Source organism: Eumetopias jubatus, unplaced genomic scaffold (genome assembly GCF_037043125.1).
Source record: "Eumetopias jubatus isolate StellerSeaLion01/CBP00866 unplaced genomic scaffold, mEumJub1_p1.0 scaffold_7, whole genome shotgun sequence".
Classification (NCBI taxonomy): domain Eukaryota; kingdom Metazoa; phylum Chordata; class Mammalia; order Carnivora; family Otariidae; genus Eumetopias; species Eumetopias jubatus.
In genome coordinates this window covers 21789507-21813181 of record NW_028274813.1, presented here as the reverse complement: position 1 = coordinate 21813181, position 23675 = coordinate 21789507, and the positions used below count along the sequence as shown (strand labels likewise).

Genomic DNA, 23675 nt, shown 5'->3' with positions numbered 1-23675 from the left:
GAACAAAACTGTTGGGGTCAGGGGATGATAAGAGGAAGAGTATGGATATCTGATACCAAAGGGAAGGAGAAACTCAATATTAGAGGCCACTTAGAATTAAAATAACACATATTGTAATTTTAAGGTAAGCCACCTTTCATCCTTCTTGGAAAAGGGGAAGATAAATGCTAATTCTCAACTGAAAGTATTAAAAGAGGGCATTTAAAATACCAATTTTAAAACTGAGCTGTATGTAACAAATTACAAATGCACATATTTTAATTCCTGTAAGTCCACTTCTAGAAATTTATTCTACCAATTTACTTTTTCACATGAAAAATGGCACATGTACAAGATCACTAATTGCAGTGTAGTGTATAAAAGAAAAAGACTTAAATAACATAAATGTCCATCAATAGGAGACTGATTAAATCATGGAACATTCATTCAATGGAATGCTTTAAATTAGTAAAAGGAATTAGAAAGCTCATTAGATGCTAATATGGAATATTCTCATATTTCAAAAATACATTAAATGAAAAAGGCAATATACAGAACAGTGTGTTTAGTATACTACCTGCTACCAATTCTGTAACAAAAATGAGAGGCGAGCAAGGCCTCTCTCAAGGTGGTGACATTTCACTGGAGACTTGAATGACAAGAGGGAGCCAGCCATGCAAAAACCTTGGGAAAGAAGAGAAGCCACAGCAAGGACCCTAATGTAGGAATAAGTTTGACAAATTCAAGATACATACGGAAGTCCAGATAATACAGGTACTATCAGCCGTCACAAGGAATTCTGAATAGAAACATCTTAGGTAGAAATTTAAAAAGCAGAGATATAAATCACTGTGATGACGATTTTTTAAAAATCGGTTAACTGTGAAAAACAGTATGGAGGTTCCTAAAAAAAAAAAAAATAGAACTACCATATGATCCAGTAATTCCACTATTGGGTATTTACCCAAATAATATAAAAACACTAATTCAAAAATTAGTTTACTGCAACATTATTTACAATATGCTTATTGCAACATTATTTACAATAGCCAAATTATGCAAGCAACCCAGTGTCTATCGATAGATGAATGGATAAAGAAAATGTGGTATAAATACACAATATTATTCATCCATAAAAAAGAATGAAATCTTGCCATTTGCAACAATATAGATGCTCAAGAAGATAAAATGCTGAGTGAAATAAGTCTGTCAGAGAAAGACAAATACCATATGATTTCACTCATATGTGGAATTTAAGAATTAAAAAAAAAAACAAACAAATTAAAAAAAAAAAAAAAAGGACAAACCAAAACAGAGACTCTTGACTATAGAGAACTGATGGTTGCCAGAGGGCAGGTGGGTGGCAGGATGGGTGAAATAGGTAAAGGGGATGAAGAGTAAACTTAACGTGATGAGCACTGAGTAATGTACAGAATTGCTGAATCACTGTGTTATACACCTGAAACTAATATAACACTGCATTTTAACTCTACTGGAATTTTAAAATGAATGAATGGATAAATAAATAAATAAATATCACTTGGCTACTGTGAGAAGCACAGATGGGGAAAGTGTAAAGAGAAAGAGAGCAAGTTCTATGCAGGCCACCACAGTCAGCATAAATGACAGTGGCCTGGACAGAAGTATTAGAGAGAAGTAGAAGGAACTGAGCAGGACTTCAGTAATAAAAAGGACAAGATTTTTATAATGGGTTGGGACTGTGGTATGAAGAAAAGATCTACAGTGAATACTGGATGACCTCTGGATGGCTGTGATGCCATTTCCTGACATGGGGAAGACCAAAGGAAGAGCAAGTAAAAATAGTTCTAAATGGAAGGGCATGGACTCTATACCTAATGACACAGCATATATTGACAACTTTTGAATAAGATAATTCCCAATAAGAATTAAAGACTACAATTATTAATGCCTCCTCACTTTTTTTTTCCATTTCTGAGACCTAAAGGAAAAATATTAACCATGTTACTTAATTGATTTGATTCAATTACATTTACTACTAAGATAGGAAAAAGTCCTAAATCTCTACAGTTATAAAAATAGCAAAATAGCAAAATACAAATTAAAATAGCTTTTAATGTTAGCATTTAATTAAAGAAGGCAAAAGCATTCTGTTTCTGGGATTGTGTTATGGTTTTGTTGATTATGTTGTTGAATATGTTGATTCCTCATACCTTGAACAATATCTGCTGGTTTAAAATCTGTTTCAGTAAACATGTTATATATTCTGTTGCTGTAACATATGCAATAACCATGTTATCCTAAATGCAGTGTTGACAGAAGTCTGAGTTCAATTAATGACCAACTCTTCCAGAAACAATTGGATCCATGTTAACAGTGACCCTCCTATAAAAAACTAAAATAAAATTGACTTTTCCTTCATGAGTAATCAAACTTAGTAAGTACTCGTATCACACTCAGATGGGTAGAATCTAGACAACTAATGAACTGAAATTTTCCCTGTGGTATGAGGCCCACGCAATATTGACTGTTTATTACCAAAATTAAGTCTTAACTGAAAATATTTTCCAGAACATGTTATAAATAATAACTATGCCCTTCTAATGGGAAGTATAAAGGAAACCAAACAAACAAAAGTCTATGAATCACAAAGGATTAACAAATCAAATCTTGGCATGTCTGATAGGAACCAACACTTTTTGCCTCTCAAAGAAAACTGTGTCCTATAAACTTTCAAGATATATTTTAGTTACTGAGAAAATGCATGATAAACAACTGTAGGCTCAGAATAATGCACAATAAATGTGAATAACAATGGGTACCAACAGAAACCAAAATTGGTGAGAGATAGTGGCAGTCGTTCATTTTTCTTTATATATTTGTACAACATTTTTAAAGTTTTCCACAGTGAACGTGCATCACTTTGGTAATTTTATTTCAAACTTAAATCTGGAGGGGGGAAACAGCTGCAGCCTCTGAGAACTTTAATGTTCAAATAACAAAACTGCATATTCTCTGACAGCATGCTATCATGAATTCACAAATACAACACAATATGTCAAACAGTTATAAAATGTAAATGTTGACTTCAATTGGAATAAGTGAGTCAGAAAACCTATTATTAAGCCTTGTATAAACTGGAAGCAAATATCATGTGGCCTTCAGAAGACCTTCTAAAATTCAAAAATGTTTAAGTTTTGCATTAGACAATTGTTTCTTAATCAGGATTACATACACACACATGAGGTATGAGATACCCTCAATTAGGAGACACCCCTACTTTGAAAGCAAATTACAGAAAACACAAAACAAACCACAGCAACACAACCTGATGGGAGAAACTAGCAGCTGAACAATTCAACCAAGAGCACAATTAAGTGTGTATAATTTTCCAGGTTTAGACAATATAAAAGGATACATCCCGAGGAGCTGGGCACAATGGACAGCTAGGTAAACTGGTGAATTGTATCCACCAATTATACCAATGAGCTGAGCACTAGTGAGGTGTAACGTCCAGTTGTGCAATCATAGCTCTATCTGATGTGGAATAATTCTTGATACATGGTAATGAGGATAAAAGAAGTTGGACTTTCTCTGAATTCAGCTGTTAACTCTAAGCTCAGTCATTACGTTTCAGACCCCCATTAACACTCTTGACTGTAGATGGTACATGCTAGTTTTATTTGCTATATAAAAGAAATAAAAATGAAATAACTCATTATGGGTTCTTTGTAAGCAGTGAAGGGTAAAACATTAACAAATGCAATGCGCACTATGCAAATTAGTATTTTCAAACTCCAAACTCAAACTATCCCAACTAACACCATCAAAAAACAGCATGACAGTACAACTGTCCACAGCTTACTCAAAACTACAAAAATCTCAGAACATTGAGGATATCTGAGTTGGAGCAAAGCCTTTGTTAAAAGCATGCTCACAAGTTGTATAGCTATGTACCAAGTTAAACAAACCTCATACAGTGGATATAAAACAACAAAACCCTGTTAGAAATAGCATTAGAAATATCAAATATAGTAACAGAACCATATATATATATATGAAAACATTCAGGGAGTTCCATTTCGAAAAATGACATTCTAGATAATTCAGACCAAACTTTTCACTAAAAATAATTCAAAAAACTAGAAATTTTAAACAAAAAGCAGTTTTAAAGCCCTGGAAAGATATATGAGACCAAGATGAAAGAGAAGAAATAAATTCAGAGACATTAGTCCATCTTTTCTCCCTGAAATATCAGCCCACTTCTGAAAAAGCAGTTGTGATACTGAGAAGCCAAACAGAGTTTTTAACAGATGTGTGGGGCTACAGGGGAAAAACCGGAGTTGAGAGCCTTTCCAAGGGAAGGGGGTGCCTAGTTAAACTTCCCCAACCCCACCCCCAGCCTTTGGGCTAGATTCCTGAAGAGTCATCCACTGGCAATAAGGTGAACTAGAAATAGTTGAAACCCAGCACTGAAGTTTTAACATTGAAATAGCTCAACAAAAATAATAAGGTAATCCATGATTGCTATGGCCCTTGACCTATAACAAAAAGTAAATATATATTCTAATACATAATTATCAAATTACTTATCCTTATCAAATAAGAATGAAATATATTTTCTGTCAAACAAAAGTAACCAGATAATCAAAAATAAACAGTGGGCAAAAACAATGTGATCAAAATCCAAGAAAAATAAGAGATTACAGAAATAGAAACAGACTTTTATAAGATCTAGACAATGAAGTTATGACACACAGATACACAGATTGAGGATTTGGGCAAAGAACTACAAAGTTAAAAACAATAAAATCAAAATTCTAAAGTGAAATATGTGATAACTGAGAATACAAAATCAGTGGGGGGGTTAAAAGAGTTGATTCAGTTGAAGAAAGAACAGGTAATTAAATAAAAGGTCAAAAGAAAATACTCAAAATAAGGAATAAAAAACAATGAATTAATACTTATAAAAATGAACATAAGAGACAAAGGGAATAAGCACAAATCAAAAGAACACAACTAAGCTCATCACAGTAAAATTGCAGAAAACCAGAGTAAGAGGAAAAACTCAAAAGCAAATTAGAGAAAAATATATATTACCATACAAAAAGCACCAACAAGACTAATAGCTGACTTCCCAACAGAAACAATGGAACTAAGAAAATGATGAAATATCTTCAAAATACAGACTAGGGGAAAAAAAAAGGGACTATCTAGAATTTTATATCCATTGAAAATCTCTTCCAACAAAGAAAGTGAAATAAAGACATTTTCAGACAAATAGAGTATCTGTCACCAAAGAACCCACTCCAAATGAAATTCTAAATGGGATTCGTTCAGGCATATGCAGATTCACTCTGAAGAAAATTTCAAAGTATGTTCTTAAGGCAGATGAGAAATCTCAGGATGCAAAAAGGAATGAGACATGGAAAGAAATGAAGAAAGCTCAAGATGGGACACCTGGGTGGCTCAGTCAGTTAAGCATCCATCTCTTGATTTTGGCTCAGGTCATGATCTCAGGGTTGTGAGATCAGGCTCCATGCCCAGCATGGAGCCTGCTTAAGATTCTCTCTCCCCCTTGTCCTCTGCCCCTCCCTCCCCAAAAAATATTTAAAAATTAAAAAAGACAAAGACTGTTAATTTTTTCAATGTTAAGTGATACTCTATAAAATGGCATAAAAATATCAAAGTCAAAAAATAAATCTTAAAATTAAGATTTTAAGACATAAGATCTCTAGATAAAAAAACTATAAAATATTAATGGAAGAATTTGCTCTGTTCACGAATAGGAAAATTCAACATTATAAGAATGTCAATTCTCTCCATGTTGGCCTATATATACAATGTAACCTAACAAAGATCCTAGGTTTTTAATAATTTCACTCGTTGATTCTAAAATGTATTATGCAGAAATGCAGAGTAAAGAATACACAGGATAAACCTGGAGAACAAAGTGGAAGGATTTACTCTACCATCTCACAACTTATCATACAACAACAGTAATCAAGACAATGTAATATGGGCACTGGACTAGACAAATGAACCAGAGGATTGAATTAAGTCCAGATACAGATGTCTGCATATATGAACATCTGACTTCCAACCAAGACAACAGGACTATTCCAGGGCACTGGAATAGACAAATGAACGAGAGGATTGAGTAAGTCCAGATACAGATGTCTGCATATATGAACATTTGACTTCCAACCAAGACAGGACTGTAAAGTAACAAAGGGGTGGTTCTTTCAATAAATGAAACTGAATCAATTAGATATTCATCTAAAATGTATGATCCCTACTTCATACCTTAAACACAAATTCCAAGTAGATATTAGATCTTAACGTAAAAGGCAAAACAGTAAGCTTCTAGAATACTACATAAGAAAATATTTTCATCATCTGAGGATAGGGAACAATTTCTTAAACAGGTCAAAAAAAGCACTAACCACAAAAGAAGAGATAGAAAACTGAACTTGATTAAATTTCAACAGAAGACCCCATTAAGAGAGTTTTAAGAATGAGACAAAACAACTCTAGACAATTGGAGACAACACTGCAATACATATAACTTACAGAGTGCTCATATACAAAATAAAGACCTCCCACAAATCAGTAATGAAAAGACAAGCAACCCAATTAAAAAAAAAAAGTGGGCAAAAGAAGCAAACTGGCATCTCAAAAAAGAAAATAGCCAATAGTCACTAAAAAGAATGGAGAAGATTCCTACTTTGAAAAAGAAAACCAAAGCTGGTGGCATCACAATTCCAGACTTCAATCTATATTACAAAGCTGTAATCACCAAGACAGTAGGGTATTGGCGTAAAAACAGACACATAGATCAACAGAACAGAATAGAGAGCCCAGAAATGGACCCTCAACTCTATGGTCAACTAAACTTCGACAAAGCAGGAAAGAATATCCAATGGAAAAAAAAAAAAAAAGAAGTCTCTTCAACAAATGGTGTTGGGAAAATTGGACAGCCACATGCAGAAGAATGAAACTGAACCACTTTCTTTACAATACACAAAAATAGCCTCAAAATGGATGAAAGACCTAAATGTGAGACAGGAGTCCATCAAAATCCTAGAGGGGAACACAGGCAGTAACCTCTTCGACCTCGGCCGCAGCAACTTCTTGCTAGACACGTTTCAAAAGGCAAGGGAAACAAAGGCAAAAATGAACTATTTGAACTACTGATAGTTCAAAAATGAACTATCATCAAGATAAAAAGCTTTTGCACAGCAAAGGAAACAGTCGACAAAACCAAAAGACAAACAACAGAATGGGAGAAGATATTTGCAAATGACATATCAGAGAAAGGGCTAGTATCCAAAATCTATAAAGAACTTAACAAACTCAACACCCAAAGAACAGATAATCCAATCAAAATGGGCAGAATTCCTGAACAGGTATTTCTCCAAAGAAGATATACAAGTGGCCAACAGACACATGAAAAAATGCTCAACATTACTTGGCATCAGGGAAAGACAAATCAAAACCTCAATGAGATACCACCTCACACCAGTCAAAATGGCTAAAATTAACAAGTCGGGAAATGACAGATGCTGGCGAGGATGTGGAGAGGGGAACCCCTCCTACACTGTTGGTAGGAATGCGAACTGGCACAGCCACTCTGGAAAACAGTATGGAGGTTCCTCAAAAAGTTAAAATTAGAGCTACCCTATGACCCAGCAATTACACTACTGGGTATTTATCCCAAAGATACAAATGTAGTGATCCGAAGGGGCACCTGCACCCCAATATTTAAAGAAGCAATGTCCACAATAGCCAAACTATGGAAAGTGCCCAGATGTTCACTGACAGATGAATGGATAAAGAAGACGTAGTGTGTGTGTGTGTGTGTGTGTGTGTGTGTGTATACACACAACGGAATACTACTCAGCCATCGAAAAATGAAATCTTGCCATTTGCAATGATGTGGATGTAACTAGAGGGTATTATGCTAAGTGAAATAAGTCAACCAGAGAAAGACAACTGTCATATGTGGAATTTGAGAAATGAGACAGAGGATCATAGGGGAAGGGAAGAAAAAATAAAACAAGATGAAATCAGAGAGGGAGACAAACCATAAGAGACTCTTATCATAGGAACAAACTGAGGGTTGCCAGAGGGGAGGGGGGTGGAGGGAAGGGGTAATTGGTGATGGGCATTAAGGAGGGCACATGATGTAATGAGCACTGGGTATTATATAGGACTGATGAATCACTGAACTCTACCTCTGAAACTAATAATACACTATATGTTAATTAACGGAATTTAAATTAAAAACAAAAGGAAACAAAAACAAACAAAAAGAATGGAGTGGATTCCTGAGACAATTCAGTAGGAAATTGGGGAAAAATATCAATGATGTGATAAATAAGGCCCATATCAGGCCAAAAGATGAGAAACTCTAAAAAAGACAAAATGTGAAAAATGTTCATCATCTAGTAATGATGAAAATGCAAATTACAACCATGATGAGACACTATAAACACCTAACTGGCTATAATTGAAGGACTAATAATACCAAGTATTGGAAATGATGAAAAGCAACATGAATTCTGCATTGCCAGTGGGAGTGCAAATTAAGGCAACCACTTTGGAAACCTGTTTATTAGTATCTACTAAATGTGAAGGCACCTATCAATTGCACTACATGTTACATACCAACAGAAATGCATGTACATAGGCACTAAAATCATGAACAAGATTACTCACAGCAGCCTTATTTGTAATAGCCCAAAATTTGAAATAATTCAAATATCATGTTAAAATACATTGCAGTAAATCCATACAATGGAATACCAAAGAGCAGTAAAAATGAACTGGAAGTACTTGACACAACGCCCAGAATATCATAACCTTAAAGATTAGCAAAAAACAGACACAAAAAAACCATGCCCTATAGGATTCCACTTACATAAAAATTCCAAACAGTCAAAATTAACCTAAGGGGTAAAAAGTCAAAATAGTCATCTCTGAAAAAGAAGGAGTAATTAGTGATTGGGACAGGGAATGAGGAGGCTTCTCGTGCACTGGTAACGTTCTATTTCTAGATCTGGGTGGTGGTTACATGGGCCTGTTCACCTTGTAATAATTCACTGAGTTATACACTTTTCTGTAAGTAAATTATACCTCCAAATTTAGAAAATTAAAAATTAAAAAAAAAAAAAACAAAAAAAAGAAAGCTTCAGCAGGTTCTGCTGTAAGTTGACAGGTTCCACTCTAGAATATATGACAAGAGCCAGAAGATCATTTAGTAAGTTATAAAATAGGATCTGGAAGCTACATTCTTCAAAGTGCGTCTTCACTTCCTGTTTAGCTAGTATGTAAATCAGACAATGGCATAGACTTCTTGCTGTGTGAACCACTGCAATTAACTAAGAAAGGCTCCAATGTGTTAATCTCAGAAAATACTTTTTTTTTGAAGTATGATAGTTCAAGTATTTTAGACTGGCACAACTTAAACTGAAGGTTTTGGTATGCTTTGAAAAATCTAGGACTTTATGTAAAAAAAAGAAGTATCCCATTTCCTGATCACACATCAGCATCACCTGACATATCATCAGGCACCTAACTGCGAAGATTTTGTCTATTTCAACAAAAGACAGACATTATATCTTCACCTCTCTGGGGCACTTCACAAAGAAATCAGCACCGAAAGCACAAGAGGAATGTGCTTTTATGTGACCAGACGTTTACTCAAATTTTGAAACAGGCAAATTTCACCGCAAGAAGAGTAACTAAGTTGATCTCTTTAAAAACAGAGCATATCCATCTCTTAGCATATGTGGCCAATAAATTCAAACTCCAAAATAAACTCAACATATCTATGTAAAGAACTGTAAACACAATAAAAACAGCAGAAAAAAATATCTGCCTATATTCAGAAACTTTCAGTTTGAACAAAACATGTTAAGAAAAAAATTCTGCCTGCTACCATTCCTGGTCTTGAAAAAACAAAAGGTACTGTGGGATATGACTAAATACACATTGCTCCTGAAGTTGGTAAATTTCCAAGTTTAACTGACAATTTCTATTGATTTTTTTCTCCTAAAAAAAAAACAGAGAAACAACTGATGATGCAAAGAAACAGACACTGTATGTACTTCATTTTTCACTTTAATTCCACAAGGACAGTGATTTGATAAAAAGAAACCACTGAATAATGACTGTCAACAGTCTGAGTTTGAGATAATAAAACTTGAGAATTCGGGGTATTTTCAATTGGCATCATGTCAAACAACAGACAGCAAGGTCTTTGCAGCAATTCTGATTACACATGTATGTGAAATAAAAATACTGAAAATACTCAATGAGGAGTGCTACAGAGTCACTACCAAGAAATTCCATATTTTTCAAACATCATTTAACACAAGCCATGGAATCACTGGGTCTCTTTTGAATATTCATAAGGAAACTCTAAAAAATTAAACAAATAATAATTCTATCTCTAATATATTACCACTATAAACATTTAAAACTTTAATACCCAAAATTCATGAATATTTTATACGAAGTACAAGAATATATTTTAGACAAAATGGCACACATCACCCAAAAAATTAAAATCTACTAAACTTGACTGTGATTACGATGAGCCCAGCCACACTATCATCTGCATATGAAATTATTTATTTATTTATTTATTAACAAAGAGTCCTTACCACATCTGGTTTTTGGGCTTCATTAAGTTTTTCTGTCAATTCTTCCAAAGCTCTTTTTGTTTCAGCATCCGACCTAGGCAAAGAAAAATACTTTAAGTTGGCTGAGAAAATAAACACAATTAAATTTACGACATAAATAGTTATTCCATAATACTCTACTGCAGTGGTTCTTAAACATTAGCCAACATATGAAACACCTGGAGGACTTATTAAGACGGACTGCTGAATCAGATCTGCAATGGTGCCCAAGAATATGCATTTCTACAAATCCCTAGCTGATGCCGATGGTGCTGATTTGAGAATTACTCTCGTGTTATAAGGAAAGCAGAATGGGATCCTAAAATCTTCCTCATTCACAAAGTTAAGTCACCAGGTTTCACAAGAAACTTGACTTCTAATTTGGCTTAAGTAAAGTTTCTCTGCCTCACACATGCCCTCTGTGTCATACAAACTATTAGCAGACCATACCAGCCCATGGATCAGAAGATTCCCAGTCCACCACTGCACATCCAAATGATCATTTAAACTAAATAAATAAATCATCCCTACAACTTCCCCTTTGTCTTCTTATAGGACAAATTTCTAAAATTCATGTTCCTAGTGCTTAATTTATACCTTTCTTCAAATGTGTAAAAGCTACATAATAAAGCAATCCAAGAACATACTATATTAGAATGCTGACACCATTCTACTAATTTTATTAACTTGTCAAAACTAAATACCTAGTTTTAAATTAACTAACCCTTACTGGCTTAAAAGATTAACAATAAACATAGCTCAACAGTATAGCTCAAAATTCAGGAACTTAATTTCTTTATTCATACCAGCTATATACGAAAATGATCTTGAACCACAGGTGGTTCCATAACTGGTAAAGAGCAAATACTCTGGGGCCATATGCCTACATCTGAATCCTGTCTAGACCACATACCCCATTTGAACTCCAGCAAGTTGAGTTACTTCATCTCTCTGTGCCCCTCTCCATATCCAAAAATTGGAAAAAATAATAATGAAAATGATAATAATAATAATTTGGGTTGTTGTAAAATTTAAACCTAAATCTATCTGACATGAAGTAACTGTTCAATAATATTAACTACTAGTAGTAGGAGTAATAGTAAGGTATTTAATTCTTATTACTAAATTTCCTTCCTTCCTCATTTAAAGGCAGGTAAGTTATACAGACTACAATTAATAATCGCAGATTTACATTTATAGCTTTGACCCCCTTTTTGCTATAGCAACACAAAGCTGGTGTGTGGAATGATTTTGTCAGCTGGAATGGGAGTTAGCAAGTGAACTTGGTAAACAAACTTCCACTCAGCTTTGTTGTTCCCTCATCACTGTTGTCTATAGATTGTGACTCTTGAGAAGGGATAAAAAGTTTGGTTCCTTGTAAAAATATGGCCTCCAAATGAAAACCAACTGTCACTGCTGATGATGAAAATGAAAAGACAGTGAAGAAATTTTAAATAAAGTGATACTTGTTGGGGACTACCCAGAACTGATAAAACTGCAAAGACTTGTCAGATATAAACCACTCACTTTTGAAGATTTCAACTGAAAGCTAAAGTATCAGACTGGTCTCTGCCTCTGCCTCTCACCCCCTCCAATGTATTTGCAAATCGACCTCTTTGCTAAGGTCTCACAATGTATCTCTCCGTAATGGCAGCACTCCAGTATGGTAAGTTAAAATGTTTTTTAAAAATATGAAATTAGGGGTGGCTCAGTCTGTTAAGCACCTGCCTTCAGCTCAGGTCATGATCTCAGGGTCCTGGGATCAAGCCCCGATGAAGGCTCCCTGCTCAGTAGGGAGTCAGCTTGCCCCTCTCCCTCTGCTCCTCCCCCTGCTCATGTATGAGAGCACACGCTCTCTCTCACTCTCAAATAAATAAGTAAAAGTCTTTAAAAATATATGAAATTAATCTAACAAGGAGTCATAGTACATTCTAAATTCAAAGGATTTTTAAACTATTCCTTTAATAAATTTTAAAATACTGGTATAAAAACAGCCCTGTTTTTTAAATTCATGTAAACATGTCAATTACAGAACTTATTGTGTTCTTCTAATAACTCATGCCTCCAACAAAAACCATATTCGGCTTTTACCGGCTTCTTCTGGCAAGTTCCCGATTGAAATCATCTCCAAGCCGAACTTGTTCACTGCTGAGGTCTCGGAGGGACTGATGAAAAGCATGAAGCTGGTAAAGACAAAAACACAGTTATCCATTTAGGATTCTGTTTAATTCTTCCATGAAGATTCACTAAGGTTAGTAAGAACTTATTTTTTGCACTAATGCCCAAATTTTATAATGTTATTAAGACATAATAAAATACATGTCTATTCTGAAAGAAATATTTTTCCAAAGAAAAGCAATTTTTGAAGTTACATATAACTTTTTATATATAAACCATCACATCCTTTATAGTACAGTAACTCTGGGCCTTTTAGATAACCTAAAAAAAAAAAGTCAGCAAACTTTTCCTGTAAAGAGTACAACAGCAAATATTTCAGGCTTTCAGGCTATACAATCGCTGTCTAAATTACTCAATGCTACCATTTTAGCACAGAAGTAGCCATAAACAAATTAGGATGGCTGTGTTACACAATAACTCTATTCAACTAGACCATATGCCATAGTATGCCAATCCATGCTGCAGAGAAACTCTTACCCATGTGCACCAGGAACCATGTACAATAATGTTTGGGGCAACACTGTTCATAATGAAAACACCGAAAATCAAAAGTCCATTAAGAACAGAATGGAGGAGCGCCTGGGTGTCTCAGTCGTTAAGCATCTACCTTCAGTTCAGGTCATGATCCCAGGGTCCTGGGATTGAGCCCTGCATCAGGCTCCCTGCTTTGCAGGAAGCCTGCTTCTCCCTCTCCCACTCCCCCTGCTTGTGTTCCCTCTCTCGCTGTGTCTGTCTCTGTCAGATAAATAAATACAATCTTTAAAAAAGAAAAAAGAACAGAATGGATAAGGTGCCTGGGTGGCTCAGTTGGTTAAGCAACTGCCTTCGGCTCAGGTCATGGTCCTGGGGTCCTGGGATCGAGTCCCATATCAGGCTTCCCTTGCTCTGCGGGGAGCCTGCTTCTCCCTCTCTCTCTGCCTGCCATTCCCCCTGCTTGTGCTCTCTGTCAAATAAATAAAATCTTAAAAAAAAAACAAAACAGAATGGATATAAATAAATTGCAATATATTCTCCCCGTGGAGTATAATACAGCAGTAAAAATGAAATGCTCAAACCTACCTACACATTAGTAAGGCTGAATGTCAAAAATGTAACATCAATTGAAAAAAAGCAAAAGAAGACATACAGTATTATTCCACTTATATAAAGTTTAGACAAAGGGATACTAAACAAGATGTTAAGTAGTGCAAACATCTTGTTTTATTTTTAAAGCAAGAGAATGATTAATAAAAAAGTCAGGATAGTTGACAGCCCTTAGGGAAAGGAAGAGTGTAAAGGAGCCTTTAGGGGTATGATAATGCTCTTATTCTTGGCCTAGGTGATGGTTACGTGGATTTTTCTTTAAATTATTGTACTTTTAACTGTAAATATGTATGCCATATATGTACATATATACTGTAATTTACAACAAAAAAATTAAGTTATAGAGATTTGCAGAAACAATAAATTCATTAATTTCAACAAATGCACATTGAGCAACTAATCAGTGCCGGCAATTATGGTAGGAAACAAGGGGCTCAGAATTTAACATGGGAGATAGACATGCAAACAAAATGACAAATGATGTGCAGGGCATTAAAAAGTACACGGTCGGGGCTCCTGGGTGGCTCAGTCGTTAAACGTTTGCCTTTGGCTCAGGTCATGATCCCAGGGTCCTGGGATCGAGCCCCGCATCGGGCTCCCTGCTCGGCGGGAAGCCTGCTTCTCCCTTTCCCACTCCCCCTGCTTGTGTTCCCTCTCTCGCTGTGTCTCTCTCTGTCAAATAAATAAATAAAATCTTAAAAAAAAAAAAAAAGAAAGTACACAGTCAATGTGGAGCTAAAGGTCATCTTAAGAGACTTAAAATCAGGAAGAACAGTTAAAAAGAAAGGAGTGGAGGTAATACAGTAAACGAAGAGCAGACCATTCACTTCGGTTTTGCCATGGTTTTCCAGTTTTGCAAACCAGAACCCTGGGACTCAACCTTGATACCTCCTTTTCAATCATTCCCACCCTCCCCAAATGGTCATCTGATCTTCAAGACCTTTCATTTTACCCACCAAATAGCTTTTAAGTCTACCCCCAAACCCGTTCTCTCCAACTCCATTTATCCTAATCCAAGTAACTAGCATCTCACACCCACAACATGGCAATATCCTCTTTATTGGTTTGCCCACACTGATTCCATTTTTCCACATTAAAGGTGGAGTGATCTTTTCAAAATAACTGTCACCCCCTTACAAGGCTGTGCACAGTTTCAGCCCTTCATATGTCTTCAGCCACATGGCCTTCTTTAGGTTGCTCACAGGTGTTAGCTTCCTTCTGCCAAAGTATTTGTTCTACCTAAAATGACCCACTCAACTTTCAGGTCTCAGCCCATCAGCCTTTCTTCAGGAAACCTTCCCTGACTGGGGCAAGTCCTTCTACCACACACTCCCATGGCCCTGTGCTTTCTGTTGTAGCTTGCAACTCAGCTCACAGTTAAGGGTGTATCTGTGTACTTATTTGATTAATAAGTAGCCACCCCCACACAGATTACAAGCTCCAGGAAAAGGCAAGTTTTACTTATTCCTGTTTCCAAGCACAAGCACTGTCCCAGAACACTAGCACTAAATAAACAGAATGAAAAAGTAAATGAATCATGTTAGGATATTGTTCTCTGCTCCAGGCTTCATTATATAATCCACTCTAGCAAGTTGCACCTACCAAAAAAATAAGTAACACAGTAAAGGAAAAGTTTCTACAACGCATCTTCTTGTGCACTTGGTTCTGTTACTTCTATCTTAAGCTATAACAAGTAAAAGCTGCAGTTGAGTATCCTGACAAACTTTGAGCCCACAATCCTGAAACAACCAAAACATAGATGTCAAAGTCAGCAACAACCTCTAGTCCTTATCTGATTAATTTAGCTACCCAAGGCAACAAGAAACATTTTTTCAGCTCTTGTAGGGAAGTTTAAAGTAGAAAAAGAAATATATCTGTAGAACCAATACAACCAAAATCTTCAGTGAATACATGAAATACATGAAAAAAGTATAAAAGTTCTTGCTTCTATTAAGTAGCTCCATCAGTGATTCAACAATCAGAAAAACTCTAGTGAAAAAAATCAATAGGTTAACCACACACAGAAGACTAACTTGTTTATATGAAACAAAGTAGCTGACTTAGCAGGGCTTACAGAAGAGTAAGCCACCCCAACAAGGAAACAAAACATGTCCAGCTTAACTCACCTTTAAATGTTCCACAAAACATCATCTTCCATTACAAAATTCAAAATAAATGATAATTATTTATTGAAAATAAAATAGTTTACTTGGTTTAAAAAAAAAAAAATCAAATAGAGATTACAGAATAATACAAAAAAGTACCTGGCCCATGTCGTCAGGCTCCCGAACAAATCGGACACCAGTTCTGGACCTAATTCGCTTAGTACCCTGTTGATCCCCATAGTCCTTGAGGGGTGAGGTAGGTGGAAACCGGTAGCTCTCTTTAGAGATAAAAGAAAAAAAGAGAATAAAAACATGCAAGAGAAGAAACAATCTAAAATTTTGTTCAGAAAATATATATACACAGGCCCTAACCCAGACTATTTCCCAAGTATCTTGCTAGGGCCACAAAATCAGCTCTAATCTTAAAGCAGATAAAATGAGCAACAGAAATAACTTGGAGATAGAAAACATCAAAGGTTTTAATTTGCTAAATTTTCAAAGATGTAATATAGTATTTCCCTTATTTAAAAATAATAATTGGCAAATAAAAATAACTTTTATGTCTTTCTAAAATATAAACAATTTTTCAAAGTAATCTAAAATCTGAACATTGTTTAAAAAAATCAATAAAAACTACATAAAAATAGCTAATTGTGTCCAATTTTTAATCCTTATTATGATCAACAGCAATATTAACAATGTGGGCTACTAATGTTCACTTCTATGTAAATCACCTCTCTTCACTGCAGACTTTTCTGTTCTTTTCTAAGTCTTTTCCATTCAAATGTGATCTAAGTGTTATAGGAAAGTATTAAGATTAACTACAGGCAAACCAAGTGTTACATCTTTAATCTAGCCATTGAAATCTAGCTTGGCACCAAAGATAAAATTCACCTGTTCTTAACAAGTGTCATAGAATATTTCTTAATCAGACTTTGAAAAACTATGAAGCTGGGACAAGACTTCTCATCTAGAAAGTACACCACACAGTAAATCCTATTTGTGTATTCGTTTTGATTAGAGACAGACAATTAAATCCAGTTTTGTCAAGTAACTCTATGTAGTCTATCGAGTCTGAGAACGAAAATAATAGAATAACAAAGTCCTACTGAACATATTTCAAAATAGTCACCACAAAATCACTGACAACTGCATCTTCTTAACCTTATTTGTATATTGTATATGGGTCCTATTTCCCCAAAGACTAAATGTATCCAATATGGACTTCAGAAATATTTGTAAAACAAAAAGTTTTCAAAACATCTGAAGAGTTTACCTGTCACAGTGCCACCATCAAGGTCACTTGGACTCAGACTTGTAACAGAAATACTTCTCCCTCCTGAGTTTCTCAATAAACGTTGACTCCGCAGTTGGCCTATTGACTGTTCCAAGCTTTCTTTTAACTAAATTACAGAATATAATGAAGGAAAAGTTATTCTCTCTAAATTCCAAATACAGAGATTTTTAAAGCTATCTCTGAAATTACCTGAGTTCCAAAAGAGAATTTATATCAGAAAAAATTTTGAAGTAAGGTGTGTTAAGAACTATAAACATAGTAAAGATAAATATTCTCAGAACCAATTCTAACATCTGGTTTTAAAAGGCATCTGTTGCTACCTATTCCGTCTATCTATTAGCAGAATGTGAAAAACCAGTCTACTACCTAAGGGCTTACAAAACCAGATTAAATGTCTAATTGATGTGCCACCCATGCTTAGAAACCTAACAAGGCCATATACCTGAAAGAAGAGAGAGAGTCTTCCTTCCTTCTAAATATTCCTTCAGAAGCCCCAGGTCTATAACAAATAGGAAACTAACCAGTTATCACAGTGACTGCTGCTATTAAAATAATGTGCATTGCCCAACTGCATATCAGAACATCTTTTTCATTCATTCAAAGACTTCAAATACCAGAAAACTATGTGGTCAGATGTCAGACTGTTAATAGATACTAGAGAATACAGTTGTCCGAACGCTCTCTTCAGATTATTAAGGAGTCAGCCAGCAGGGGATATAAGACAACTTTTAGACCTAAAGAGCGCATTAAATAAAAAGACACTAAATACAAAGAATAATGTTCAGAGCTGTACACAGCTACAGACCTGAAAAGAGGATTCAACTGAAACCCAAGGTAACAGAGAGTAAAGCTGAGGGAAATCCACATACCCTGAACTGCTGGGCAACTTCAGGTCTAGATCTCTTATCCAAGGATAAATAAAAAATAATAAAAATAATGCACAGATCCATAGAACAAATCACCCATAACTCTTTAAAGAGAATGTCAAAACAAATGATCGGGGCGCCTGGGTGGCTCAGTTGGTTAAGCGACTGCCTTCAGCTCAGGTCATGATCCTGGAGTCCCGGGATCGAGTCCCGCATCGGGCTCCCTGCTCAGCAGGGAGTCTGCTTCTCCCTCTGACCCTCTCCCCTCTCATGCTATCTCATTCTCTCTCTCAAATAAATAAATAAAAAATGATCCACAGGACAGGGTTTCCTAAATTCAGCCAAAATTAAAGAGTAGAACACCACTTATGGAGAGAACAATTTGGTTTCCTTGGGGAACCATGCAGAAAAAAAGTAACCTCAGTTGAAGAGAAAGCACAGATGAAACAGAGTATGAATGACAAATGAGCAAATCCTTTCTCACTTTGGTTATTTGGATTTAGCTCTTCTGCAGAACCAAGGATAAAGCAGTCTGTATTAAAAGAAATAAAATTTCAGGAATGCACCTCTAATGTTGCTCTCATTTCTGGGGGGTGAGGGGTGGGGGGAGGCTAATATTTCCACACTCTCTGTCCCCTGCTTCCCTAATTTGGGATATACAAGATACCATCCTGCCTGAGCATTCACTGGCTATAGGACTCAGTCTATTAATCCAGAGAAATACAAAGAGAAGGCCCAGGAAAACAAGGTCTACCTTGAGAATCATTTATACGTAAGTAAAATAAAATTAAATCTAACATGTAAGTAGACCAACGATTTTACACAGTGAACATGAAATAGTGTATCAGTAACCTATGATAAGCTCTGAATAAAATTAAACCATGTTAAGGAGCTCAAATCTAAACCGTAACATGAAAAAGGGACTAGAAATATAAAATGACTTTAGATCACACAAGTTAGTGACAGAACCAGCTCTATTAACTTTTTATCTTTATTATTCACATCTTTCAAGTGAGGCCTGATGACAGTGTCCTTTTAGAAACAAAGTAGGCGGTCATTTCTTGTTATTGCGCTTTTTGTGGAGAGTCTGCCCTTTCTAGCTCTAGTCATTAAGATTTTGTTTGACTCTGTCAGTGGTTTTACTGTGATACAACAATGTGAAGTTTTATATGTAGCTATCCCATTTTTGACCCACAGAGATCATGGAAATCTCTACCTTGATATCTTTCCTGTGTTATAAATTCTCAGCCATCATCTCTTCAAACATTGTTTCTGCCCTTTCTCTCCTCCCTCTCTTGCTGAAAATCTGGTTATATTCAAGTAATCTTGTTACCAAATCCTGTATGTCATTCATGCTCTTGTCTATATTATTCATCCTTTCATTTGTCCATTTTTCTTTTTTGGGTATCTTATGCTGGCCGAATTCATTAATTCTCTCTTCAATGTAATACCAACTACTATTTAATCCATACTTTAACAGGATTGGTTTACTTATTTGCTTATTTTAGTTATATTATTCCATTTCTGTAATTTTCATTTGGTTCTTTTTTGGAGTTTCCAATTCTTTGTCAAAATTCTCAATCTTGTCTTTTAATTTCTTGAACAGGTTAATCAGAATTTTTTAATTTTTTTTAAATTTTTTTATATTCTTACGTATGTTTCTATTGTCTGGTTTTTTCGCTTGACTTTCAGTCACCTCTTATATTTTCTTATGCCTGATTATCATGCAACAGACATTGTATATGAAAAATTGTGGAGATTATTTAAAGCTCTGGATGATGACATCTTCCTCCAGAAGGGATGTGGTTTTGCTTCTAGCAGGAAGTCAGGCTTAGGGTCACTAGGAAACCTTCAAATAACCTTAATCTAGTTAGGAACCAAGATGATTCAAAGCTGGGCTTCTGCTCCTATCAGAACAGGTCTATTTTCAGTTCATCACTTCTCTCATTTTCAGCTCATCATTTTTCCTAGGCTATCATTCTTTGGTGTCTCCAGTGAAAGCCTGAAGATTCCTGAATTCCAGCTTTGGTCTCCCTGGCCTCTCCAGTCTATGGATAGCTTTGATCCTATCCTCTCTGCTTCTAAGCCATCTCTTTTGAAATCAGCTACTGCCTTACACGAAGAAGAGTCACAAATGCACAACTCATCCTTCCGGACTTCCATTTTTGACAGATCTTTACCAGATCTAGACTACAAAATCCCTCACTTGCTTGGTTGTTCTCTGATAGATTCATAATAGCTTTTACTTTTTTTTTTTTTTTTTGCCTTTCCAGTTGTTCTGAATAGGAGAGATTATCTAAAATAATCTTATCTACCAATGCCAGAAGCAGAACTTGCCATCATCCTTTTCATGTGGGCTTACTGCTAACTAATCCTAAACTGTAGCTAAATGCTGATGAATAAAATGAATTTACACACACACACAAACTCCCTACTAATAACAACAACAACAAAAAAAACCATCATGGAACCACATGGAAAATATTACAGAGTAAGAGAAATGATCCATTACCCCAAAATCTAGAAGTAATAACAAATGTTGGAAATTTAATCATTTCAGAAATAAAATAAAAAGTTAGACAAACTACTTGGCAACCTCATTTTAAAATTCTAAAAAGATCTATCATACACCACTGAATAGATGAACAGGCTGATATATAAAGATCAAAAACGATAATGTAAAAGGTAAATGAGACAAATATTTTTAATTACTCCTACAAGTATCATGGCAAAAACAGGTCCTCCTCCTAAGATACAAAACTGAAAATATAATTGAATTAAAATCTACACTTCATGGGGCACCTGGGTGGCTCAGTTGGTTAAGCATCTGCCTTGGGCTCAGGTCATGATCTTGGGTCCTGGGATCAAGCCCAGTGTCCAGCTCCCTGTTCAGTGGGTGACTGCTTGTCCCTCTCCCTCTGACACTCCCCCCCACCCCCGCCTGTGCTCTCTCTCTCACTCTATCTCAAATAAATTTAAAAAACCTACATTTAAAGTAGCAATAACACAAGAGATACTGCATAAAATCTAATTGTGATATATGAAACCGATCTGATGACTCCTAAAACATAAAAACAAAGAGATAAAGAAATAATAAAATTATAAAAATTGTTTTAAACTCTTTAGGATTTTAACCCCTAACTAGGTGCCAAAGCAAAACTTGAAATTAAATGGGAAAAAAAAACACTAATAAAACTCAATTTAAGATTAACTTACTATGATGGATGATGTTATTTTGCTGAATGCTAAATCAATGCTCCACACAAGACTGTGGTACTGACTCCAATGGTACAATTTCTAAGAGTTTAGCATGGCTACCTGTGCAGGTACCAAATGATGATTCCATTTTCCACCTATTTTCCCTATCTGAAAGACTGTAAAAACAGCATCATAGAATATGTTATGCCATATTTTTCACCTCAACTTGAGATGAATGTACTATTTACATATTAGGTCTATTCATTTACCTTCATTCATTTGATATTGGATTAAAATAACTGAAACATTACTACTATGTACTGGTACGAATGCAAATAAAACTTGGGCACTGAAACTGAATGGCAATTATAAAATAGTTTATCCAAATTGTCAAGACATGCTTTTAAACTTAGAAGTCAAGAAGTCTTCCTCTAGGCAGGGGCGCCTTGGTGGCTCAGATGGTTAAGTGTCTGCCTTCAGCTCAGATCATGATCCCAGGATCCTGGGATCATCGGACTCCTGGCTCAGCAGGGAGACTGCTTCTCCCTCTCCCTCTGCCTCTGCCTCTCCCCCTGCTCGTGCTCTACCTCTGTGTTTCCAATGAATAAATAAAATCTAAAAAAAAAAAAGAAAGAAAGAAAGAAAGAAGTCTCTCTCTAGGCAATGATGAAATAATTTCAACATTAATGGAAATATTACCTACAATGGATTCAAACACTTGCATAAATTTGTGAGTTAATGATCTTCAAAGGAGAAAAAAAACCACTGGTCACTACTAGAGCATGCTAGGAAACCCCAACTCATTATTTTGGAAACTAGCAGATAAATGAAATTGTGTAAAACTACATAAGCTTTTAGATTAACATTGAAATAAAAGTAGCAGGGCGCCTGGGTGGCTCAGTCAGTTAAGTGTCTGCCTTCAGCTCAGGTCATGATCCCAGGGTCCTAAGATCGAGCCCCGCATTGGGCTCCCTGCTCAGCGGGAGCCTGCTTCTCCCTCTCCCTCTGCTGCTCCTCCTGCCTGTGCTCTCTCAATCTGTCAAATAAATAAAATCTTTAAAAATAAAGGAATGAATAAATAAAATAAAAATATAAAACTTTAAAATTCTCAGAGAACTCTGAAAGTTCTATGGTGGCTCTATGTGAAAGACTCTAATTAGAGACAAAACAGAAGTCAAATTTAATGAACTGAAAAAAGAGTATATAACTCAAAAGGACTGACCACAGTGCAAAGCAAGTCTATGAAAGGGAGTCATCTAGGCGTCAATGGGTAGTCCAAATAAGAGATGTGACCACTGAAAACATCATGATTCAGAAAGACCGGAGGGAAGCCGAGCAGTGATTTCCTCAGAGGTGCTACTTTTGCTTCTGCTTCTGTTCTTATCCACATAGTTCACACCATAGTAGCTAAAATTCTCAGTTTTGTTTTGGTCTTTTTTGTTTGTTTTGTTTTTGAGGGCACAATAAGACAGTATGTAAAATAATTAGAACAGTGCCTGGGGAAGATTAGTTTGCTCAGTATATAGTTTTTACTAGGATGACTGTAGGTAATGCATAGAAGAGCAAAAAATAAATGGAATGAAAAAATAGGATGTTTTAATCCGGAGATTAATCTGTCTTCTTTAGAAGAATTTTTCATTCCCTAAAAATGATTCACTAAATTCCTCTAGCTGTATATCTAGGGACTCTTGAATAGCAACAGTATCGAAATTCCCACTAACAGCAGTTTTTTTTTTTTTTTTAAGATTTTATTTATTTATTTGACAGAGACACAGCAAGACAGGGAACACAGGCAGGGAGAGTGGGAGAGGGAGAAGCAGGCTTCCCAGCGAGCAGGGAGCCCGATGTGGGCCTCGATCCCAGGGTCCCAGGATCATGACCTGAGCCGAAGGCAGACACTTAACAACTGAGCCACCCAGGCAGCTATTTCTTTATAACTCCACAAAGAACTCCTTCATAATATGATTCACATTTCATTTCCAGCATTATCACTTTTCACTTTATTGTTTTACTATCAGCCGATCCCTTATTATTTATTTTTGTAAAAGAGCACACCATAGGTTTATCATTAGAAGGCAAGAAAGTAACACAACTATTATGTTTTATATCTGTGAGCAATCAGCAACAGACTTCAAAAGCAGTGATCTCTTATTTACATAGTAATATGCGAACTGAAGAGCTAGTAGCAAAGCGTGTAGTTTTTGCAGTTACTCATAGTTAATAAACTTTGTTAACTGAAATTCAAATTGTGTTGTTTGGGAACTGGTGTTATTTAACCAAACAGCGGAACGAAACTCGCATA

The 23675-nt window shown here is 35.7% G+C and overlaps 1 protein-coding gene across 4 annotated transcripts in view; it reads right to left on the bottom strand.

The window, feature by feature from the left end:
* The window catches only part of CEP128 (centrosomal protein 128), a 393012-nt gene that overhangs the window by 341869 nt on the left and 27468 nt on the right, over nucleotides 1-23675 (bottom strand). For all 4 annotated transcript variants that reach the window (XM_088024490.1, XM_028102263.2, XM_088024491.1 and 1 more), the window contains exons 6-9: nucleotides 17289-17415; nucleotides 16172-16290; nucleotides 12738-12829; nucleotides 10629-10701 (exon numbers count right to left, since the gene is read on the bottom strand). In XM_088024490.1, coding sequence (XP_087880616.1) covers nucleotides 10629-10701; nucleotides 12738-12829; nucleotides 16172-16290; nucleotides 17289-17415 — 411 coding nt within the window. The remainder of the gene's footprint in view (nucleotides 1-10628; nucleotides 10702-12737; nucleotides 12830-16171; nucleotides 16291-17288; nucleotides 17416-23675) is intronic.